General features: G+C 39.8%; 2 protein-coding genes across 2 annotated transcripts in view; one reads left to right on the top strand and one right to left on the bottom strand.

Moving 5' to 3' along the window:
* IRAK4 (interleukin 1 receptor associated kinase 4) overlaps positions 1 to 18,163 on the top strand; it is a 33,379-nt gene extending 15,216 nt beyond the window's left edge. The window contains exon 12 of the mRNA XM_075494407.1: positions 17,961 to 18,163. Coding sequence (XP_075350522.1) covers positions 17,961 to 17,978 — 18 coding nt within the window. The 3' untranslated portion in view covers positions 17,979 to 18,163. The remainder of the gene's footprint in view (positions 1 to 17,960) is intronic.
* On the bottom strand, positions 1,117 to 21,415 carry TWF1 (twinfilin actin binding protein 1). Its single transcript, XM_075494449.1, has 9 exons — positions 21,249 to 21,415; positions 17,832 to 17,909; positions 15,174 to 15,352; positions 14,508 to 14,603; positions 11,862 to 11,970; positions 7,207 to 7,328; positions 6,859 to 7,009; positions 6,314 to 6,435; positions 1,117 to 4,321 (listed from the first exon to the last, which is right to left on the bottom strand). The coding sequence occupies exons 1-9, from the start codon at positions 21,271 to 21,273 to the stop codon at positions 4,151 to 4,153; spliced, it is 1,053 nt and encodes a 350-aa protein (XP_075350564.1). The 5' UTR covers positions 21,274 to 21,415; the 3' UTR covers positions 1,117 to 4,150.
* Between the last annotated feature and the right edge of the window lie 241 nt (positions 21,416 to 21,656).

The following is a 21,656-nucleotide window of genomic DNA, read 5'->3' on the forward strand; positions in this document are numbered from 1 at the left end:
GGGTACAGCAGGAGGCAACAGAATAGCTGTGGTGAGTCAGACCAGCAGTGTCTGCACAGCCCCGGGGCCAGGACATGAGCCATTAGTGGCTGCTGAGGCAAGAGTGCAAGAACAGGACACGTAGGTAATGATACTGCATTGGAATATGATGGCTTTGTACAGTGTGAAGCTCATTAACTTTGAAAAGGATGTGAGGTCTTTATTAGTTATTAAGCCTCTATCAAATTTTCTTTGACCAGTTTGTCCAGTTGCCTTTTGAGCCAACACACCTGCTATCAGCCATAGTATTTCATATTATTGAAATGGGAAGAATTGCCTCATCTTTATGAGGCCAGCTGAGGGTTTTATTTAACACCCACTGACCAAAAGGCAAATAAAACTGCTTCTGCTATTGATGGTCACATAGAGGCCTAGCCTATTCCCTCCTCTTACATTGCTCCTGCTCCTCTTACAGGAATAGCTTTCTTCCTGTATAGCATTTTGCATTCACATTATTCTCTTAAATCCTAGTTCAACCCATCTTCAAATTCCCTTCTTTCAGCTGCAACATTGCCGTATCACCGATTTCCCCATGGGGATGTGTTGGCAGGACAGTTAAAAGAGAAGCCAAACCACTAAATGTTCTTTTCAGCTCGAATTTTGAGGGCAATAGGAAGACTTCAAGCAAACTACTTCTAGTTTAGACAAAAAAAACACTAATGGAACAACATTATTTGAGTGGTTTATACTTCCTCATGCTAGGCAACAGATAGAACTGTTAAATTACTAATCAACTACTTCAGCATTTTAAAAGGATAGAACTTTTTGAAGGGGCTTATTACTGGAAGCATAAAAACCTCAAGAGGTGAACACACTTGGATCCTGCTATGCAGGCCTCTGTGCTGCTTCCGTAAGGCAACAGGAAAGTAGCTGTTTCTAACATACTCATTTTTCTCCAATCATGAAAGCCAGGAATTCTATTTCTGCCCACCTCCCTCCTTACCCTGCAATCCCTTTTTCTATCTGGCCCTGTAGTCCCATGGGAACTGCCTGTTACTTACACCTCATGATGTTAGAATATAGATCTTTGTTAAAAAGATTATGAAATGATTCAGACAACACCAAACTAAAGCATCAATCTTTATTTATAAAGTAAATTACAAAATAGATAGGTAAATTTAGTTAATTTTAGCATCTGAATACATAGACACTGTAAATCAAGTTTCCTTTATCGATGTGTTTATCTGAGTAACAGAGCAATTATTACCTTGATTAGTTTTACAACCTTCTGATAGGAGTGTTTTAAAACATCAAGTTCTCCCTACCTTGCAACATAAACATTTAAAAAATAATTACCTGTCGTGTTAATTAACAACTATTTAATAGCTTGTGAGTTAACTGCTAGCAGCTGCATTGCTTCTGGGCTTTATGAAGGCCAACAATTTTGAATGGACGCTTTCAGTTATTAAATGATCAGAGACAGTAAAGGAGTAACTTTCATTAATGCCCTCATTTTGTGCTGGCTCTGAACATTCATTAACAGTACTAGTGTTATGTGAGGCAACTACGCAGATGTGAAGGTGACAGGTCTCACAAAAAGATCAGCTGCTGCTTATTGCTTTGTCAGGAGAACAGCTGCAAGAGGCCTGGAGAGGCAGCGAGCAGTGCAAGACATTGTACAATTCTCTTTTGGGGAAAGGTGAGCAGGAAATATGCTCAGGACATGACTCTGCTGGCTGGTCAGGTACACCTATGTGAGTCTATGTACACCCACATAGAATATTTTCAAGGAAGATAACTTACAATGTCTGGTTTGGGCCGAACTTTAAAGCAGCTCAGTATAAATTCCCTCGCATAATCACTTAACCAGCTCTCACCGTCCCTCCAGATTAAGCTTTCTACCTCCTACCCTCATCTACCTAGGGCAGGATTAGGAAAAAAAACAAAACACAACACAACATGCACATAACCATATCAGGTCAAACTGTTCATTATTTAAAACATTTGGTATTAAAAAGCTGAACTTCTTTACTGCCTCAAGCGTAAAATGTATGTGCACTCTTGGTATGGCTGACACATGGGCAGGAATACTAAATTAAAAAAAAAAAACCTTTGGCAGTAATTGTTAACTGCTACACTCAAAGGTTTTCCTTTAAAAAAAACCAAAAAAACAACAAAACAAACAGAAAAAAACACAAAAAAACACAACCCAAAGTCAATTAGGTGTGCTGAAAAGATTCAGAGTTCAGCTAAAAATACATTTAATTACAGTGCAGCATGAGCCACACACACATTAGCCATGTTTAAAAAAACAATGACATTTGCCTGACAGGTAAGTACATAGAAGAAACACTCCAAAGACCAGCTCCTTGCCCTAGAGGGAGAAGGCAAGAGGCAGAAAAAGAACACAGTAGCTAAGGGCAAGCAGAAGATTAGCTGAGGATCAAGAGCTATTGAATTGGATTGATGTAGTGTATAAGATTAAATGAAAAAAGCTGAGGTGTCAAATTTCTACTGCATATAAAAACAACACAGTAAAACCAACAACTATTGCAATCTTCATATTATATAGTGCAATCTCAGACGTCAATAACAAGCTAGTATCTCCAAATAATATAGAAGATAAAACAAATTTTATCAGGAGCTAGTAGTGTCAAAGCATTATTTCCCTACAAAACTAGGTTAAAATCGGTCTTCCACCAGGTAAACACGATTCAGCTATATAATGTGTACACCCAGCACCTATGACAATACGCAGTGAACCAAGACTTGCAACTCCCATGTAGCTTTAAAAAAAAAAACACAAAGCTCACATACAAGACACTAAAAAGCAAGTCCCCATTGGGGAATATAATCTATCCACTAGTATTTGCCTCATTACACAACTTTAAATATTTAAGGTCATCCAATACTTGATTTCCACATCTAATTCTTCTTTAATCCACTTATTAAAATAATCTATTTTTCCTCTTCCTATTAAACACATTATTCATGGTTCAATCAAGTTTAGACTATTCTCACTGATTTTAGTATTTTGGAAAAGGGGGGAAAAAAAAAGAAAAGACACAATCCTAACCAGATGCTGCCAGCAGTTATTCAAGACCTAGCTGGATTTTGTTACAGATTTAAGTTACTATTAAAGTTCAAACATTTAGGAAAAGTCATTTTCAAAATACCTTGAAAGATAAAATTGCAGTTGATACTGCAAACACACTAGGATCTCAAGAATAACTCACCATTACGAAGCAAGTCTATTTCAATTTTTACTGAATTTACACAGTTTTAGATCCAAGTGCACAGATAATCAATTATTTATTAGAAACTTTAAGCATATTGCTTTGAAAGCAGCTCCATAATCTACTGAGTATACTAACTCATGCACTTTTAATCACCTTTCACTTGGTCATTCAGTACTTAAGATGTAAGGCCTACAAGTGGTATAGAAGTCTGGAAAAGCTACAGTGGTTTTATGTCAGATTTCTTTAAAAGACAATTCTACAAAACTAGTTACAAATTTGAAATGACCATGCTTTTGCATGGGAAAATATTCAGCTATTCCTGAACGCTTACATTAGCTGATGGAAAACTGATTTTAGTTTATCTTTTCTATTAAACAAAACAAAACCAACAACAAAACCCAACAATGCATCATGTCAAAACCAGAAGAAAATCTTCTGTTGTACTACTGTCCATATGAGCTACAAGGAAAAATAAAGATTTATCTGGGACAACGCTATATAGTCCTTCAGCTCTCCTCACATGTTAAGCTGTAGGGGTTTCCCATAGGCTACTCATCAGAATACAGGTTTGTTATCTAGGCATACAGCTGCAACTTACCCAGAGCATACATGGGCTTAATAGTCTTATGTCTGCAAAGTTTATGGTCACACGTACAGCTATTACATAATGGATTCTAATTTAAAATAAAGGGGTACTAGCTTAGTTTTCCTCTTCCAGCTTTAAAATAATTAGCTCTTCCACATGTCATAAAACATGGTCAACAGAAATATAATCACGTTAACAATATAAAAAGTGTTGAGGTCAGAAGAGTAAAAAGAGGTTTGTTTTTTTTTTCCCTAGCATCTACGAATGGAATGATTTCAGTTCATTACCAAAACCCAGAATTTCATTTCTTACTGTAATACTATATAACAACTGCAAACAACAGTTTCTAATCACTAGGTGTTTCAGTCTCTGCTGGACCTCTAATCAGTCTTCGTATTCCCCTCTTCCCCGCAGGACCTTTTGGTTTAGCAAAACTTTGTTTGTGAGCATGTTGTTTTGGATGAACCTCTTCATAAAGAAAGTCAGCAGTTAACTCATCACCGTTATCTATTTCAATCTGGGAAAAAAAACCCCAACATTTATCATATTCATCTTAAAGACATATTTAAAAACATTTAGAAATTTTGCTGAAGCTCTAAATACTACATTAAAACCATACGTGCAATAATGTTCAGAGTCTAGCACGCAATGTTCTCAAACATGTGCCTAACGCCCTCAGCAATCTTGGATAGTTTTTCTGAGAACCCACAATATTATTCTCAGTATTAAGTGTGATTTGACTTAATTATTTTTCCTGAAAGATAAGCACAACTACACAGTACATATGCCAAGAAACTTCCTCTGTCCCAAGCTTTAGCATAGTGTACATGTGGACAGACTTTTTAGCAGGGCCTGTTGCAATAGGACAAGGGGTCATGGTTTTAAACTAAACCAGGGTAGATTCAGACTAGGTATAAGGAAGAAATTTTTTACAATGAGTGTGGTGAAACACTGGAACAAGTTGCCCAGGGACGCGGTAGATGCCCCATCCCTGGAAACATTCACGGGTCAGGTTGGACAGGGCTCTGAGCAACCTGATCGAGTTGAAGATGTCCCTGCTCATTGCAGGGGAGGTTGGACTAGGTGACCTTTAAAGGTCCCTTCCAACCCAAACCATTCTATGATCCTATGATTCTAATACTAACTAGAAGTACACATTCCATGCAGAAACAAGTGTTTATTTGCTCCTCTGTAAAGTAACTTCCTTAATAAAAGATAAGAAAGCAGCATGCTATCTTTCAGAACTACAATTTCCTTTCTTTTCATTGTCCCAATGTAATCTCCACATTTTAAGAATGAAAATATTTCACTAGAACATGTTTTAAACACTAACTGTAAAAGCAATGTGCATACATATTTTTGTCTCTTGAGACAGAAGGGGAGGAGTACAAACAGCTTATATGATTAGCTGGCTACTGCAACTCATCAAGTGTTCAAGCCAGGGAAAAGCTAAAATAAATGTAAAGAACAAAAGGGGGGGGTTGTTTTGGTTTTTAAAATTTAAGCATATAAACCTGAATGGAAAGAGAGTACTGTTCTCCAGCCAAACCCCACTGTTTTGAATTGCAGGAATTTAGAATTCAGAGAAATGCTTTGGCCCTGCTCTCCTGAGCATTCAGTACTTCATGGCCTGCCAACCATAGCACTTGATGGACTTGCCAGCCATGGTATTGCTGGTATAAGTACATGCTTCAGAAATACGTCTACAGGAATTTCAGGAGTCACATTGTGCATTTATTTTGTTGTAGAAAGGAAATTTCTGAGAAGTAATTACATATAAAAACATGAAGTGATAATCTACTTAAGTCATGTCACCACAGTAAAGATGGTTAGTATTAACTCTGCTATTTTTTAGGTAGACATAATCCCCACAGAAACCAAGCCTCAAAGTTCTTCTGAATTTACAGCACAGGCATTAAGAATGTAACCACAGGCCACATATTCCACAAATGGACCACTCCTATGGTCTCTGCTCTGGAGGTGAGAAGCAACTTACTCTTTATGCATAGCAGTAAAATCTATACAATGTGAAAAGATCAGCTTACTTGCAAATCCTTGTTTGCCCCATCAAGGACTCCTAAGATAGCAGTTTAAGTTCCAGAACTGCAACTTGAAATTATTTTGAAAATCCTCAAATAACCTTGGCTTTAAAGGAATTTAGTGTTCAACAATAGCAATGTGTTGTGGTCCAAAATATGACAGGCCTTTTAGTAAGAAATCATATTACTTCTAAATAGTCCTTCAAAGTACTCTCAAATACTCCCCTGATGCACAAGGATATGTTCATTAAAGCTATGTAAGTGTAGAAATTATGTACCAGAGAAAAGCTTTCATGACTTAACTTTATATCGGAAGCTTTATCAACAAGCATTTCTTGTTCAGGACAAACTTTAATAGTTACACACCACTTTTCATTGTTTACAGAAGGTAGTGGCAGAGACAGTTATAGTTAGATATTAAGAAGGGAACAGAGGGATGGAGAAAATAGCAGTATACCCAGCGTACTTACCTTTCTAATTATCTGCATCCACAACTGTCTTTCTACAATTTCTAACAGTGGACTTTTGCAACTAGAGTAGAGCATTCGTTCTCGTATACTACAGGTATACCCTGGCATAGAGTAGATGAAAACTGCAGAAAAAAACCACAAATCAGACCATAACTACACTGCATCAAAACCTGTATCACAAAATCATTTACAGCAGAGAGGCATTGCAAATCTACTACACAGTCTGAAAGGGAAAAACGTAACACCATTCTGGATCTTTTTTGCTTCAGCAAGTGTTTCATTTAAAATGGGGGATCAGAGAATGACCAGCATCTTTGTTTTCACATGATGACTGATTTATGGGTGTTCATAATCAAAAGGAATAGCTCACTACTTTCTAAACATAAGGACTCTTCAAAAGTCAGTTTCACAACCAAATGACTCTGAAATTTATACTCATGATGATAGACAGATTACTTTTATGACACATCTTTCTCTCTGACTCAAAATTACTAAAGTGCTTGAAACAAGCCAATGAAATTTCATCTTGGAAAATTTTCTCATACCTATGGATTCCAAATAGTCTCCTTCATGGGCATGCTTATACAGGAAAAAGTGGTAACGCGCAGCGTCCTTTGGAATTCTTCTTGGCAAGTCCTTAAGTTCAGTATGAAGTGTGTTGGCCAAAATAATAGTTTCATTTTTCATATCAATTTGCTGTTAACAAAGCAAACCTGAATATAGTTAATACACAGAAAGCAAACAAGAGAACATGACAGGATGGAAAAAAAAAAAAATTAATCTAATACAGAATGGTAATTTATCAGTGTACATTATGAACGCACGTTGTTTAATGTGCAGGTAATATATTTTATACTCACTATTAAAAAATAGTTAAAGTATTTTATACTTGCCAGTTGTACATAATTCAGTTTCTTATTTTTCAATTTCTCCAAAGCCTGAATAGCTTCTCTAGCAATGGGGAATGCTACTCCTTGCAATGTTTGATGCTTGGTATCTACACCAACATCTGTTTGTACCTGGAACACAAGTCAATTGAGATGTAAAGAGAAACCTTTGCAAGCATTCGTTTGGTTTCATACAATAACTGACAATGCATTGCATATGGTTACACACAGAGTTAGCAGTCGCTATTCCGAGAATAAACTACCCTAAAACATCATCCCCATATACAACAGATTTGCATTTTTTAATTTACAGGTCACGTTTGCTTGCTTACCTGAAAACAGTTTCATATCTCTGGAATAGCTAGCTTTGCAGAGCTAACAGAATCATCAGAGGGAAAACCGGCTCAAGTGTCAGTGAAGAAGCTCTAAGTTAAAGTCTAGTATAAGGTACAATCAGCCAGGAGGAAAGAGCTTGATTTTCATATGCTGTGTTACACTTTTGAACTGACAATATTGCTTAGAAACTTTGTTATATCTTGAAAAATTTTAGATCAAAACTTACAAATGTCATTTCTAGGGAGTCAAAATTTTCAGAGAAAGAGAGAGAAATTGTATCTTATGAGACAAACTGATCTTCTTGAAGGAAAAGCAAAGCAACTTCCCTCCCTCCAAAAGTCTATACCAAAAAGAAAGCAAACAAAACCTTAATTTTTGATGTCTAGAAGGTCTAACACAAAGTAAAAAAAAAATCCAGGGTAACTGCAAGCTAGACAATTGTTCACAATCCAGTTACGTTAGTCACAAATTATTTGAGAGAAAACAACAGTTATTTTAAAGCCATTTTTCAAGAATTTATGTTTATCTTAACATTCAGGCAGCTTCTCTCAAAATGAGCTCTGGCCTCCAGTTTTCCCAAGTCTGAACTTATCATCTAAGTATTAGCTTTTGAATATATTGACTTTCTTTTATAATTTCACAAGTACATTTAACATCAGTGATGAAGTAGCAAAAGTCAGAAACGTGTACAAAATGAAAGTGTGGGTCTTAGATCTATCAACTAGAAGATGTTCAGCTTTAATTAAAAAGAGATGCTAATGAAATATAAAACAAACTGATAAAAAAATAAAAAACAAAGATACTTGGGGCAACACTAAATTATACTCCACATTTTAAGAACAGCTTGTCAGCAACAAGGAAAGAGGAGAAGAAAGCAGGTGAAAGAGTTTACTTTTGTATAAAGATTGATAAATTTATGAAGAAGGTTATATAAAAAATATTTGCAAAATATATCTGCATAAAAGCCTGATTAATAAACATAAAATAGGCATCACAAAAATAATAAACCATAATAAAATACCATACTATATTAACCATATTAAAATAAAAGTAGGAAAAAAACCAAACATAAAAACCAGCTTTGAAGTGTGGGGACAGGCAAGGGAAGAAAGTAACCCAGCATAACTCCAGATTTAAGAAAATGAACAAAAATGTACTTGTCCATACTGCAACATATTTCAGACCATTAAAGCAAAACAAAAACACCTAAGTCACTTAAAAACATTTAAATTCACACCATAAGATTTGTAGTGATGGCTGCTGAGTGGTAGATAAAACGGCAGATGAAATTTCCTGTGAATAAATAATAAATGTAAAGTAACATACTCAGGAGGAAAAAAACCCTCTTCTACCTGTATGGTGATGGGGTTGAGCTAGCTACTACCATTCAGGAGCAAGACCTTCCAGCTCACACTGACTATCTCTGAAAATATAAGCCCAGTAGCCAGTCCTGGCAAAAAAAACCCAAACAAAACAAAAAAAACCCAACACTCCCCACCCATAAATGAAATGTTGCCAATTGTTAGAAAACAAGTAGAGAACAGAACACATCATTACGCACTGTAGATAATACCACATGCAGTTCTGCCTTCCCCATCCTTCCATCTCATAAATTACACAGCAGAACTGGAAAAACTGCAGAGAAAAGCAAAAGGATCAGAAGTATGGAGTGCCTTCTTCAGGAGGAAGAACTACCGAGATTAGGACTCTTCAGCCCAGAAGAGACAACTGATAAGGAATACAACAGAGGTCCATGGATATAGAATCATAGAATGATTTGGGTTGGAAGGGACCTTTAAAGGTCATCTAGTCTAACCCCCCTGCAATGAGCAGAGACATCTTCAACTAGATCAGGTTGCTCAGAGCCCTGTCCAACCTGACCTTAAATGTTTCCAGGGATGGGGCATCTACCACCTCTCTGAGCAACCTGTTCCAGTGTTTCACCACCCTCATGGTAAAAAATGTCTTCCTTATACCTAGTCTGAATCTACCCTCTTTTAGTTTAAAACCATTACCCCTTGTCCTATCGCAACAGGCCCTGCTAAAAAGTCTGTCCCCGTCTTTCTTATAAGCCCCCTTTAAGTACTGAAAGGCTGCAATAAGGTCTTCCCGGAGCCTTCTCTTCTCCAGGCTGAACAACCCCAGCTCTCTCGGCCTGTCCTCATAGGAGAGGTGTTGCATCCCTCTCATCATCTTTGCAGCCCTCCTCTGGACCTGCTCCAACAGGTCCATGTCTTTCCTGTGCTGAGGACTCCAGAGCTGGATGTGGTACTCCAGGTGGGTCTCACTAGAGCAGAGTAAAGGGGCAGAATCATCTCCCTCAACCTGCTGACCATGTTTCTTTCTGTGCAGCCCAGGATACGGTTGGCTTTATCAAAGGGGAAGGGGAAACTGAGGAACAACTTAATGACTTTTCTCTGCCTTCCCCACACAATCTGTAGGGATATCAGAATAAACTAGTAGATAGCAGGCAGTGGTTCTTTACATAGTACTTTGTCAAGCTGTGAAAAACACTGCCGTAGGATCTGTGGCCAACAAAAACTTTATGTGGATTTAGAAAAATGACAAGACTAGATGATGGATGAAAAACCCATTGAGAACAATTATATAGTAAGACATCATCTCTTGCTCAGGAAGATGCCTATCTGCAAATGTTGATGCAACAGAAGAGTATTCAAGGGAATTATCATGGCCGCCTTACCCTGCTCTTACACCCTTCCTAGATTTCTGCTGTTGTTCACTCAGGGACTTGACAGCAGACTAGGTGACCCTTTGATCTGACCCAGTAAAATATTTCTTAGGGTAATTATGAAAGAATATACATGTGGAAAACTAATTTTTTTTTGTTTGTTTAAATCAGAAAGCTTTTAGTTTTCTTCATAATGGTGGAAACAATGAAGAGAGAAGTGACGTAAGTTAATGTATTGCAAGATGCTTCAAAGCAAGCCAAAATGGGAGCAATCTACAGTTTATGCATCTCTGAAAAGCACAGCTATTGCTGTTGAAGTTTCATAATAGCACATAAGGTTTCAGTCTGCGTGAATCAGCTGTTAAACACAATGTATGTAGTGCATAAGAGATAATACTAATACCAGAAGTAATCATCGATACTACAGAAGGTTTACATTCATTAGTGGGGGGTTTTTTAAAGCTGTTCAAGTAAAATGCAGTGTTTGATGATGACGAGTGCATTTCTACATTGGATTAATCAAAATTAGACATGGAAAATAACAAAAGACACCACTGGAAAAAAAAAGTCAATAAACAACAAAGTTGCAGCAAAAGCATGGTAGAGTGAACACATTTAGAGACAATACAGAGCTGCATTTAACACGATGGTTTGCTGGCATCCAGCTGCAGAAACAAACCATATTTCAAACACATGTACCATGGCTGTAAAATACAAGCCTAAAGATCTAATAAGATCAGCACATGACCTATTTTAATACAGTCTGAACACAAACAGTGATCAAGTGAAGGAAAAATGTGAGAAAAAAAATATCTCTGAAACTTTTCAGTCACTAGCTAGCTGGCAATCATCAAATTATTTGGCTAAAGGCATTTGTTAGAGGTTTTTCTATAAAGCGTTTGTAGCAAAAGCAAATTAGTCTCTTAAAAGGACTAGCTACTTGTTTTGGATTTCTATTTTATTTTTATTGGAATTCCATTCACTTCCTTTCAGTCTTAAAGACAAATGCCCTGGTGCTGGAAGCTAAGTACATTTCCTCTAGGGGTAAGGCTGCTGAAATACTCCTGGCAATAATTCACTGCAACAGTTGCTATTTTGTGTTTTCTCTACAGTTTCTGCCACGCTGGGAAATGTATGTAGGCAATCACAGAATGGTTGAGGTTGGAAGGGACCTCTGGAGGTCATCTGGTCCAACTCCCCAGCTCCATCAGGGCCACCTAGAGCCAGTTGCCCAGGTCTCTGTCCAGACAGCTTTTGAATATCTCCAAGATGGAGACTCCACAACCTCTCTGGGCAACCTGTGCCAGTGCTCGGTCACCCTTCACAGTGAAGCATATCCAGGGATATCAAAAGCACGTTAAGGGCCAAGGTTGCAACAATTAAGCGGTGCAGCTGGGAGAGGTCTGACTCAGACACTAGGCCTTGCAAACTCAGCAAGATCATGCCACTTCAACTCCAGCCATCATCATCCTGCAATCTCAACTCATTGAGACATAGATTTATATTCTCATCCACCCTAACTTTCAGAAACTTTCCATTTTCTGTTCTGCCCTTTTTTACCCTAGAAAGACTTTTTCCCTACAATAAGTTTGGAACTCTGCACCCAGTTTCCCACCCATGCTCGAAGACATTGTAGGTACCTCATTAATCTTAATTTGTCGAAGTTCCTCTTCTGCTGCAGTCAGAGGCGCAGGGGAGGACTGTGATATCAAATATTTTTTATATCCATTCAGTGAAACATCGTCCTGAAATCACAATATCAATATTGACCATTTTTGATAATAAAAGTTTTCTTCAAAGATGCTCTACGCAGCATAAAAAAGCAGTTACTTCCCATACAGTTATGGTCATTTTATTTGAATGGATTACAAGTGTAGGTGCATTTGCAAATTCAGCTTATCATCCTGTACAGCAGGGTCCACTGGGCTGCTCTTGTACCCAATTGTACAGTGAGCTGCATTTCCACAATCAGTCCCTAATCACCTTGCTAATTCAACAGTTAGCATTAATGAAGACTGTGTGCATGAAGTTATTCAGCCTTCTCGGACAAAACCTCACAGAATTGCCACAATTCTAGTAAATAAAAAAAAAAAAAAAATCTATTTTCTTATAAAATTTGCATGCTCAGACTGGTAGCTTATTGGTAGTTTTCTACCTAAAAAATGGGAGACAGAAATGCCACCTTAGGACAGGAAGTAAGCACATGATACTGCTAATAGTTTAGGATGCAAGGTCACAGAAGTGATGAATTCTGATAATCACTTTGGGGAATTTTTTAATACTCAGTGTTGGTTCTGGCCCTCTCCAAAGAGGTTAATACCAGCGGCAAATATTGTTGTGTTTTTATAATTAAGGTGGTCATTCAGAAAAGGGCAGGACTTTATGTAATCATATGAATGTGATTTTATACTCAAGTTCTGAGGAGAAAGCTCCTTCTCAGCTCTCCCCTTTCGGAAAGAGACAGACCTTCCCAAATACAATTTCCAGTGCCAATATTCCATTATGTCTTGTTTCAGGAGCCCAGAGATATCGAGGTTAATACATGTGAAATAGCAGGTGGACCATAACCAGGTTCCACCAGGTTAACAGAGCTGGTCCTTGTGTCTTAACAAAATAAGGACAGAGTAACCCACTGGATGCTGACAATCAAGATTCTGAGTGAGGTTTGTGACTTGAATACTTTGAAGAAGCTGTGATTTTCACACAGATGAACATGAGAGGCCAGCTACAATTAAGCAGCTTATAAAGACACTAAACCCAACAATTTAGACGTATATTAAGCTGTTACATAATGAACTTGGAAAAAGTGAGTTACATGGACTTCATCCTCTAAGTGCCCCAAACACATTCTGAAATAACAGTAACAGACAAATGCAATGCTCCTTCCTTACAATTGAGATGGAAGCTCAGACTTGCATCTAGCCCTACAACTCGGAGCCCAAATTCTACATATTACATAGAATGCTAATGGTTTGGTGCAAGTGACAGTGAGAGATTAGTTGATTGAACAGGCAAGAAAAAAGTAACATGACCTCTACCAGTAAACCCTCTTAGCAACTCAGTGATCTACTTCTCGAGAATACAGCCTCTCCAGAGAGGTTTCTTAGTGTGTTTGTTAGGATAATGAAGCCTCCATCACAGGTTAATGCTGAATATAACAAATTATTTACTTGGTAAGCAGCAGAATTATTAGGCTCATGCCCTTATGGACTTGTCTGTCCACCACAACACCCCATGTCTCTTCCACAATATCCTCTATTCTTCCCCAGATCTCCAACTCCTTCCCTTCCTTCAGCACTGACTCCCGCTGTCAATAGTGGCAGTGCTTTGGTTCAGATTTGTGCATATGATGAACTAAGTAACAGGCCAAACAGAAGATAACTGCTGCACTCTGTGTCTTTGCTGAAGGAGGAAAAGGGGAATGATAATTTGGATCTCTAAGTAATCATCAGTTTTCATGAAAGTTATAGGAATGCTGTATCTTTGAGAACTCTAACTTGTATATCTTTAAAACTGGTAATGGATTAAAAAGTCAAGACTGTCTGATGTCTGCCTGACAAACAGGCTGACATCACAACCATGTAAGACTTATTTCCCCAAAGAAACCAAGGTAACACAATAGCCCCATTATTTCCTTACATGCACAGCACTTACAGGCTTTTCAACATCCCTTAGAAGATTGCTAGATTTCATACATGCACCTTCCAATTATCTTACCATAAGTGAACAGTCTATTAGTATTTTCATTGAACAAATTAGTAGCTACTAAAATTATGTTTCCCTAAGTTAAGATGGCAGCCACGGACTTGAGTTACATTTTATGGTCAAATTCTAAAGAACTGACAGCTTAATATCCTTGGTTTAAGATAAAAATATTTGTTTTCAGATATTAACGGCTTGCAGATAGCTGTGCTAGCCCACTTCTGATTCAGAACCACACATCCAAAATGGCTTGTGTATACAATTGGCCTGAAAGTTACAGTGTTACAGCTTTTTGAAGATTCACATGCATGCAAGTGAGATTAAGAGATGCTCCTGTCATTCCTCGATTATTTAGTTTTCATAGCCATTTGAAGCAAGGACTCCCTAGCCTGAAATTGTTAAATAGTTACTTGTTCAAATGAGAGCAATTACATTTTCACATTGGAATAATACACGTAGCTTTTAACTCTTTTTTCCTTAATCAAAAAAGAGCAGAAACACCACAAATTCATACCAGTAACATCAGCTACTATATTTAGTATTTAAAGTCAGTGTGCTGTCTTTAAAAAGAAAAACATACCTGTACCGTTCCAAATACTTCATCTTTAATATGACCACCTCCAAATTCTTTCTTAAGTGTTGCTCGGGTTGCTGCATACAACATTTTTTGACGAACCTAGCATATCATAAAACAGTGCTGTTTTGGTTTGGGTTCTTCCTTTTTTATTTGGTGTACACAGAGAATCTAACACGTTGGTGTACCAAGTCCATTAGCAAACATCTTTCTTGAACAAATATTTTAAGTGTAGCAACTGCATTTTGAAGTTCAGATCCACAAGTGCCAGCTGGGCAGCCAGCAAGCCAAACAGAATAAATGGCTTGAGCTCACACTATAATCCTTCTCTCTATGATAACACCCATTGAGATTTCTGTCCTATATACTTCCATGAATTTTCATGAAACACTGACAGAAAGATAGGCAAACAAACAGGGCAAAAACATTGTCTTGTCTTCTCCAGTCAGGCTAGAAATAAATTGAATCAGCTGCACTCCATCTAGACCCACTGATATTGCTCCTCAATCAGCTTCAAGAAAGATGTTTTCCCAGTTTTCTTGGGGGAAAGTGAGGGTAAGGTTGGGGAATGCTTCATTCCTCAAATTCTTTTCCTGCATATCTAGGATTCAGATCGAATGGCACTGTTGAAAAATCATTAACAGCGTGACGCCTCTGATGACCGTTACTTACAGGAGAGTGATCAGGTGACCATGCAATGAAGATCCATTCATATCCTTGAGCATTCTGAGAATCTAATCTGTATAATATATAACATGGTTGCTTGTCTTCAAGAAGGGGAAGGACAAAGGCATCATAATCCTTTTCCCATGATCCAACTGGCCGCCTAGAGGATCCCACAATAAGCTGCTCTATAACCAATAACCAAAGCTGCAGGTTAGCAACAATACAGTTAATACTGTTTTTCAAAATTAGCAATTACAATAAACAGCTAATCAGACACTTCATCCTTCATAATTATGTCCACAAGAATGGAAGTCAAGAACAGTGTTACGTCAAGACAGTCAAGAACAGTCAAGAATGTGTTGGTTGTTATCAAGTTCTTTGATCTGAAGGGGTAAGACTGATGTTAGTGTTTTTAGCATAATGTACACAGAAGGGAAATAAAAACTGTCTTCTCCCAGTTAGCTTATTTTTAAATTGGAATACTTAAGTAGAAACAACATGAGAGTAAGCTCTTAAATTTTAGAATGAGAATTACTGATGCTCTTGCTATAACATATTAGTGTTTGTACTCATTGTAAGGAGTCAATAACTCAGTTATACAGTGAAAAGAGTTTGGAATGAAAATGCTTGCACTAATCACTTTAACTTGACTATGTAAGTAGATAAGCCTTTTTCTAATACAGCTTCATAACTATGGTCTCTTTAAATGGCTGAAGTTGTTTATCATGTATAATTGGCTTAAGTCTGCATAGAATACTTCAGATGAGATTTAATTATGTGAACAGCTGTAGCAACAAGATTTTTCTCTTATTTATAAATCACATCTCAGGTTCAAAAGGAAAGTATTAGTATAGTGTCTTTCAAAACATTTATCAGCTTCCCAATAAATACTAGTCCCCACAACCAAAACAGAAATACCTTGTTTAAATGGGATCCTACAACAGTTTGAGGACTATCATAACAGCTAGTATACAAAATACCTTTTGAGAGTCTAGGACCTAACTTCTAAAACTTCGGGCAAAAGTACAACAGTATACAAATGCCTCTACAGCAAAACTTTCAGAGCAAGGCACTCTACCACAGTAAGTCACAGAACATGAACAGCTCAGGGAGAGGGTGTTTGGCCCTTCTCTGAATTAGATGCAAAGTAGCTGAAGTTGTACACCTAGACCAGAGTATTCGGAATGTACTTGCCAATTCTGAACTCTAGGTGGCTTTATACTCACTTGGATTTAAAAGAAAAATACAATCAGAGGAACTCTATTGGCCAGCAGCAAACCTCTTCTCTTACTAACTCAGATTAGCAGAACTCAATTTGACTATTACATGTTAACTAAGGACAGTTGCTGAAACCTCCCGCAGACAGATGAGGCAACTGTCCCTCTTCCAGTATTCTAGGAGTTTTAGAGGTTTCTTTCTGAACTGTGGAAAATGGTATCAAAGACTGGATTCTGATTCTACATACAGACAGAAATGCATATACATATACACACACACACAAACGCATACACACACAAAAATCAAGGGAATGTCTTCCATTGTATCCTATTTCTAGGTCTTATTTCAATCTTATCTCATTTCATATTAAAAAGTAGCATACACACAAAAGCATATTGTTTTACCTTGCCCAATGGGGAAAAACAAATTTCAGTGGTATGCCAGCATTTGCTGCTCTGTGCTAGTGAGACTTTACCACAGTGACCTGCCTATAATATTACTATTGCCACTTCCTTAAGGAAAGCAGTATTAAAATGTCATAAGACTTCCTAATAAAAGCAAACACAAAGAAGGTAACAGTAGGTTATTTACCTAACAATAAAAGTATGTATGTGTATGCACATACATGAACCAATAGCTAACTGCTATTTCAGTGTACTGTAAATGAATGAACTCTAGAAAGCACAAAAAACCCAAGGTGGGCACCTGACGTACTTGAAAAGATGGACTTAGCCATGAAGTGTCTTATACAGTCAACCAGTCAACCTATTAAAAAACAAAACAAAACCTATGCATTCTATCTTGCAATGTTTTCAGCCTTGATCACTTGCCAAGAAGTTCAAAGATCAAACTCAAGTTCTTCAAGAAATTATGTAATTTTATATTTATACATATACGTGAGATTTAAGGAACAGTTTTAGCTTTGAAAATTTGTACAAAGTTACAGATTTCTAAAGATATTTTCTATGTAGCCAGATTACTACTTAAACATCTGCTTTAACAGGACTTTCCACATGCAGCTGATCCCAGTATAAAACGCAGATAACATTTATACTTCATTTAAAGTGACTAGCTGGTATGTACAAATCTGTCTAATGAAAGTAACCAGAGTGCCAAAACACTACACACAGGTGTGGAATTTTTTTTCCTCTGCTCTTTAGTAAGATAAGAGTAAGCTCATTTATATTATCCATATGAGATACACAGCAGTTATTGGTAAAATATGAAATTACATTCGGAAGAAAAATTCAAATGCAAAAATACAGTAATATTGTACTGAAAAGCTTAGCATCACCAAAACTTAAATCTTACCTTCTGTATATGAAAGACCTTAGTAACATTAAGTTTTGCAGAGTTTTGTTTTTTAAACAACTGTACATGTAGGTCACTAAAACAACTAGAAAAATATCTAAAAGAATCAGAGAAAAAGATTAAAATTTGACTAACCATTGTCAATGACTATTTTTAAAAGCCTGTATTGTCCATTTCTGGCTCCAACAAAGGTGTCTTTAACACTTCCACTAGCTGAAAAAGAGAAAATAAAAGTAACCAAATTAACATATTTCACTCCCTTAGGACAAAGAATATTCATGAAGGTAAGAACAACACTGGAAAAGTGTACAACTGGCCCTTCGCTACAAAGTTGGACTCAAAAAGGAACATGGGAGTGATGTTCCCTCTGTGCTGCATACTGCTCCAGCCACTGGCATGCCACAAAAAGATGACAGGCAACACTACAAAACAGCCCTGCTTTCTAGCATACCGTATGATTTTCAACATTGTGAAAATTAAAGGTGACATCCCATGATAATTCTCAAGTTTCAGAGTTAACACAGCAACACAATAAAAATATGACGCATCTCAAATTACAATAGCTTCATGAAATCTGCAGGCTTAGCACAAACTTTCAGACAGAAACTTTATGCCTGCCAGGAAAATGTTAGAGCTTGTCTGGCAAAAGTGCTGGTCTTTCCTGAGGACACCTCTCTGAAGAGTACCAGTGAAGGCTACCACCCATTGCTCATCTTTTGTATCACCTCATCTCCTTGTATGTATCTTCATGACATTGTTCAAACCCTGACCTCTTGCAACAGGATAGCTTTATAACAAATTTACAAAGAAGTAACTAAAAATATTTTTAAGTGTCTGTCATTCACATTGACACTACACCACAAAACATGATAAGACTCAATTCCCTAAGCACACTGAAGAACTGTGCTTGAATCATGTGAAGATCATTCTTATCTCAACTGCTCTGCTAAATAATGAGTGCAAATCAGTTTAATTATACGATAGACAGGGGGTTGTACAGCATTTATTAAAGAACATTTATTGCAAGCTGGGCCTTTAAGTAATCCTACAGCATACAGCATAGCACCAGCAAAACAAACATCAAACCAGGAAACAAATAAAAAGGATTATTTATAGTCAGGTTGAGGCCAACTGAACAGATGGTCAGATGGTATCCAGCAACATTACTGCCCATACTCAAAACATTTTAAATTTATGCCCATCGAAGTGATGTCCAGGCCCATTCTGAAGTTCCAAAATGGTGTGGGAGGGGAAGGGGGTCTTAAACAAACTGAACTGCATTGGGTTACTAGTCCAACCCCAGCTTCATCCCAGTTAGCATCTTCCCACTAAGCAGTGCAGACCCTCACTGTAATTTGCTGCCAGCTTTTCTAATTGTCTCTGCCGATCCTCACCATTCCATTCAGCGCACAAACACTGGGCCACTTTCTAGAGCTTCCGGTTCCCGTAGGACTTTTTTTTGTCCTTTTCTTGTCTTTTATTCTCTCATTTCAACCCTACACACCAAAACAAGACCAAAATACAGCAGTCCCTGCACCAATACCAGAGCTGTGACAGCTCCTGAAGTAACATTTTGAGACAAGACGTTTGAGAAACCATTTCACCATCAAGTGATCTATGCTTTTTTTTTAATAAAGGTTTTAAAATTCACAACAGAGTGATATTATTTTCTACTTAAACTTTCTGCATAGCAGAGACCTACAGAATTAAAATTTGTGGTTATTTCACAAAAATTTTACAGGGAATATTGTGTAAAGATTATTTAGAAGACTGTGAAGATATTCTAGTGTATTTTCCCACAGCTCCATGCATTCTGCAACTTCCTACACTATTTATCTGCACTGGCCTGTTTGAAAATCCAGTCCTTTTAGCAAGTGCCCGGTACATTTCACTGTCCCTGTGACTTCATTTCTGTTTCCAGAAAAGAGCAGCCCATGCTGTCAAATCTTGCAATTGTTTATGAGTGACAGTAGCCTGTTTGTAACTAAAGCCAGCAATGGCACAACCAAGCGCTATTCCTCTTCCAAATTGCAGAAGCGGATGCTTTGCTGCAAACAGGACCCCTGATTAGTGGCTGCCAAGGCAGGATCCGTGCAGGAAAGCTGCCGAGTTCTCTACAGCTCTCCTCAGAGGACAAAAGATTCTCAAAGACATGAAGGAGAGCAGTAGAAGAGGCTTAGCCACTCTTCTTGCTTGTGGTAAGTGACAGGATATTCTTCTGCTCCTCCCTCCAGCATTGCCAGGGGAGAGAACAAGAGAATGAAGAGCCTCTGTAACAGTTTTCCCCAGCCTGGGAAAAAAGCTATCCCAGATGCACCTCTAGCCTGAGAAGGGTTGAAGAACTTAAAACAAGAAGCAGCAAAAAAGAGCAAAGATTGGCATGCAGAGGAAGGAAAAGAAGAGAGGTGAATGGGTGCTGACCGAATGCAGCCAACGGACAAAAAAGGGAATAGAAGAGCAGTTAAGAGCTGCCGTGGCTGGGACAAAAGTCACCTTCAACAATAAATATGGGAGAGCAGGCAAAGTACACGGTACTAGTCACCGAACAAGCAGATTGCAAAAATTGAGACAGTAAAACCCGACCCCCCCATAATCCTGCAGTATAATCCCTGTTTAGCAATTCTGTGATTGGGGGGAGCGGGGGGTGGTGGTAATACGGAGAAACAATACGCTATCTTCTGCTAATTGGTCCTCGCAGGCCTGGAAATACGGGGAAAAAAAGGTTCCCCTACCCTTTTCCCCTTTGTGGCCTCCAGTGATGGGCTTTTAAGCGGGCTTCCCTGCTCCGAGGCTCCCGGTTCTCCTCAGGGCTCCCACTACAACGGACCCGGCAGCGACCCTCGGCATTTCCCGTGCTGTCCAACCCATCCCAAACCCGCTGCGGCGACCCCGAGCAGGCGACAGCTTCTCCAGAAGCCGAGAGGGGCCGGAGCTGCGGGAGGTGCCCGGGGAACCCCCACAGCCCCGGGCGCCGGCTCCCACCTGACCGGTCACCCCGCCGCAGCGGGACAACCTGCGCTCAGGGAAGTTCCCTGAGCCAAGGGGGGGCCCTCCTCGCCATTTATGGGCTTCTGCAGTGAATACTTTCCTCAGGCGGGCTCCCTGCCGCTCTAAGGCGGACAGGCGCGGTTAGCCGTGCGGATAAACCCCGCAAGCCTTCGCCTGACTGGGGACGAAGCTCTGGGTTCGACCCAGAGGAGCGGCGCCCGCCCGGGGCCGCAGCCAGCAGCAGTTTCCCCCCGCTCAGCTCGCCTCCCCCGCCATCCCGCGGCGGAAAGGACGGGCTCCTCCAGCAGCGAACAAAGAGCGCGGCAGGGGAGAAAATTCCGCCGGGAACAGCCCGTTAAAAGGCCACAACGGCCGCCTCCCCCCGCGCCCCGACCCGACCCGCAGGGAAAGGCGCACCGCCCGCCTCCCGCCCGGCTGGCAGGGGGCGAGGAGGGAAAGGAAGGGAAGGGAAGGGAAGGGGGGCCGGCCGTCATGAGGGGCAGGTGGGCACCGCGGAGACGAGGGAGGGCGGACGGCGCTGGCGGGGGAGAGCCGCCCGGGTACCTTGGATACCGGTCTGGTGGGACATCTCGCACCGCCGCGCCGCGCCCGGGGCAGCGCAGACTGCCGCCTCCCAGCCCGGCCCGGCCCGGCCCGGCCGCGCACACGTGACGCGTCGCCGCCACTCAGCGGCCGGGAGGGAGCGCGGCGCCTTCCGGGCCCCGCCGGCCCGGGCCGGCTCCAGGGCCCCGGCAGCGGCCAGCGGCCGCCGCGCTGCTGCCCCCTACAGCAGAGCCCCCGCCGGGCCAGGCCGGGCCGCGCCGCGCCGCGCTCGGCTCGGCTCGGCTCGGCTCCTCGGGCCCGCCCGGCGCCGCACCTCCCCTGTGCCCGCTTCCCCCTCGGCGTCCCCGGACGGCTCCTCTGGGTGCTTTAAAACGGGGACGCGGTGCAGCCCTCTCCCTCACCCTCACC

The sequence above is a fragment of the Mycteria americana genome, chromosome 1 (assembly GCF_035582795.1).
Source record: "Mycteria americana isolate JAX WOST 10 ecotype Jacksonville Zoo and Gardens chromosome 1, USCA_MyAme_1.0, whole genome shotgun sequence".
Classification (NCBI taxonomy): domain Eukaryota; kingdom Metazoa; phylum Chordata; class Aves; order Ciconiiformes; family Ciconiidae; genus Mycteria; species Mycteria americana.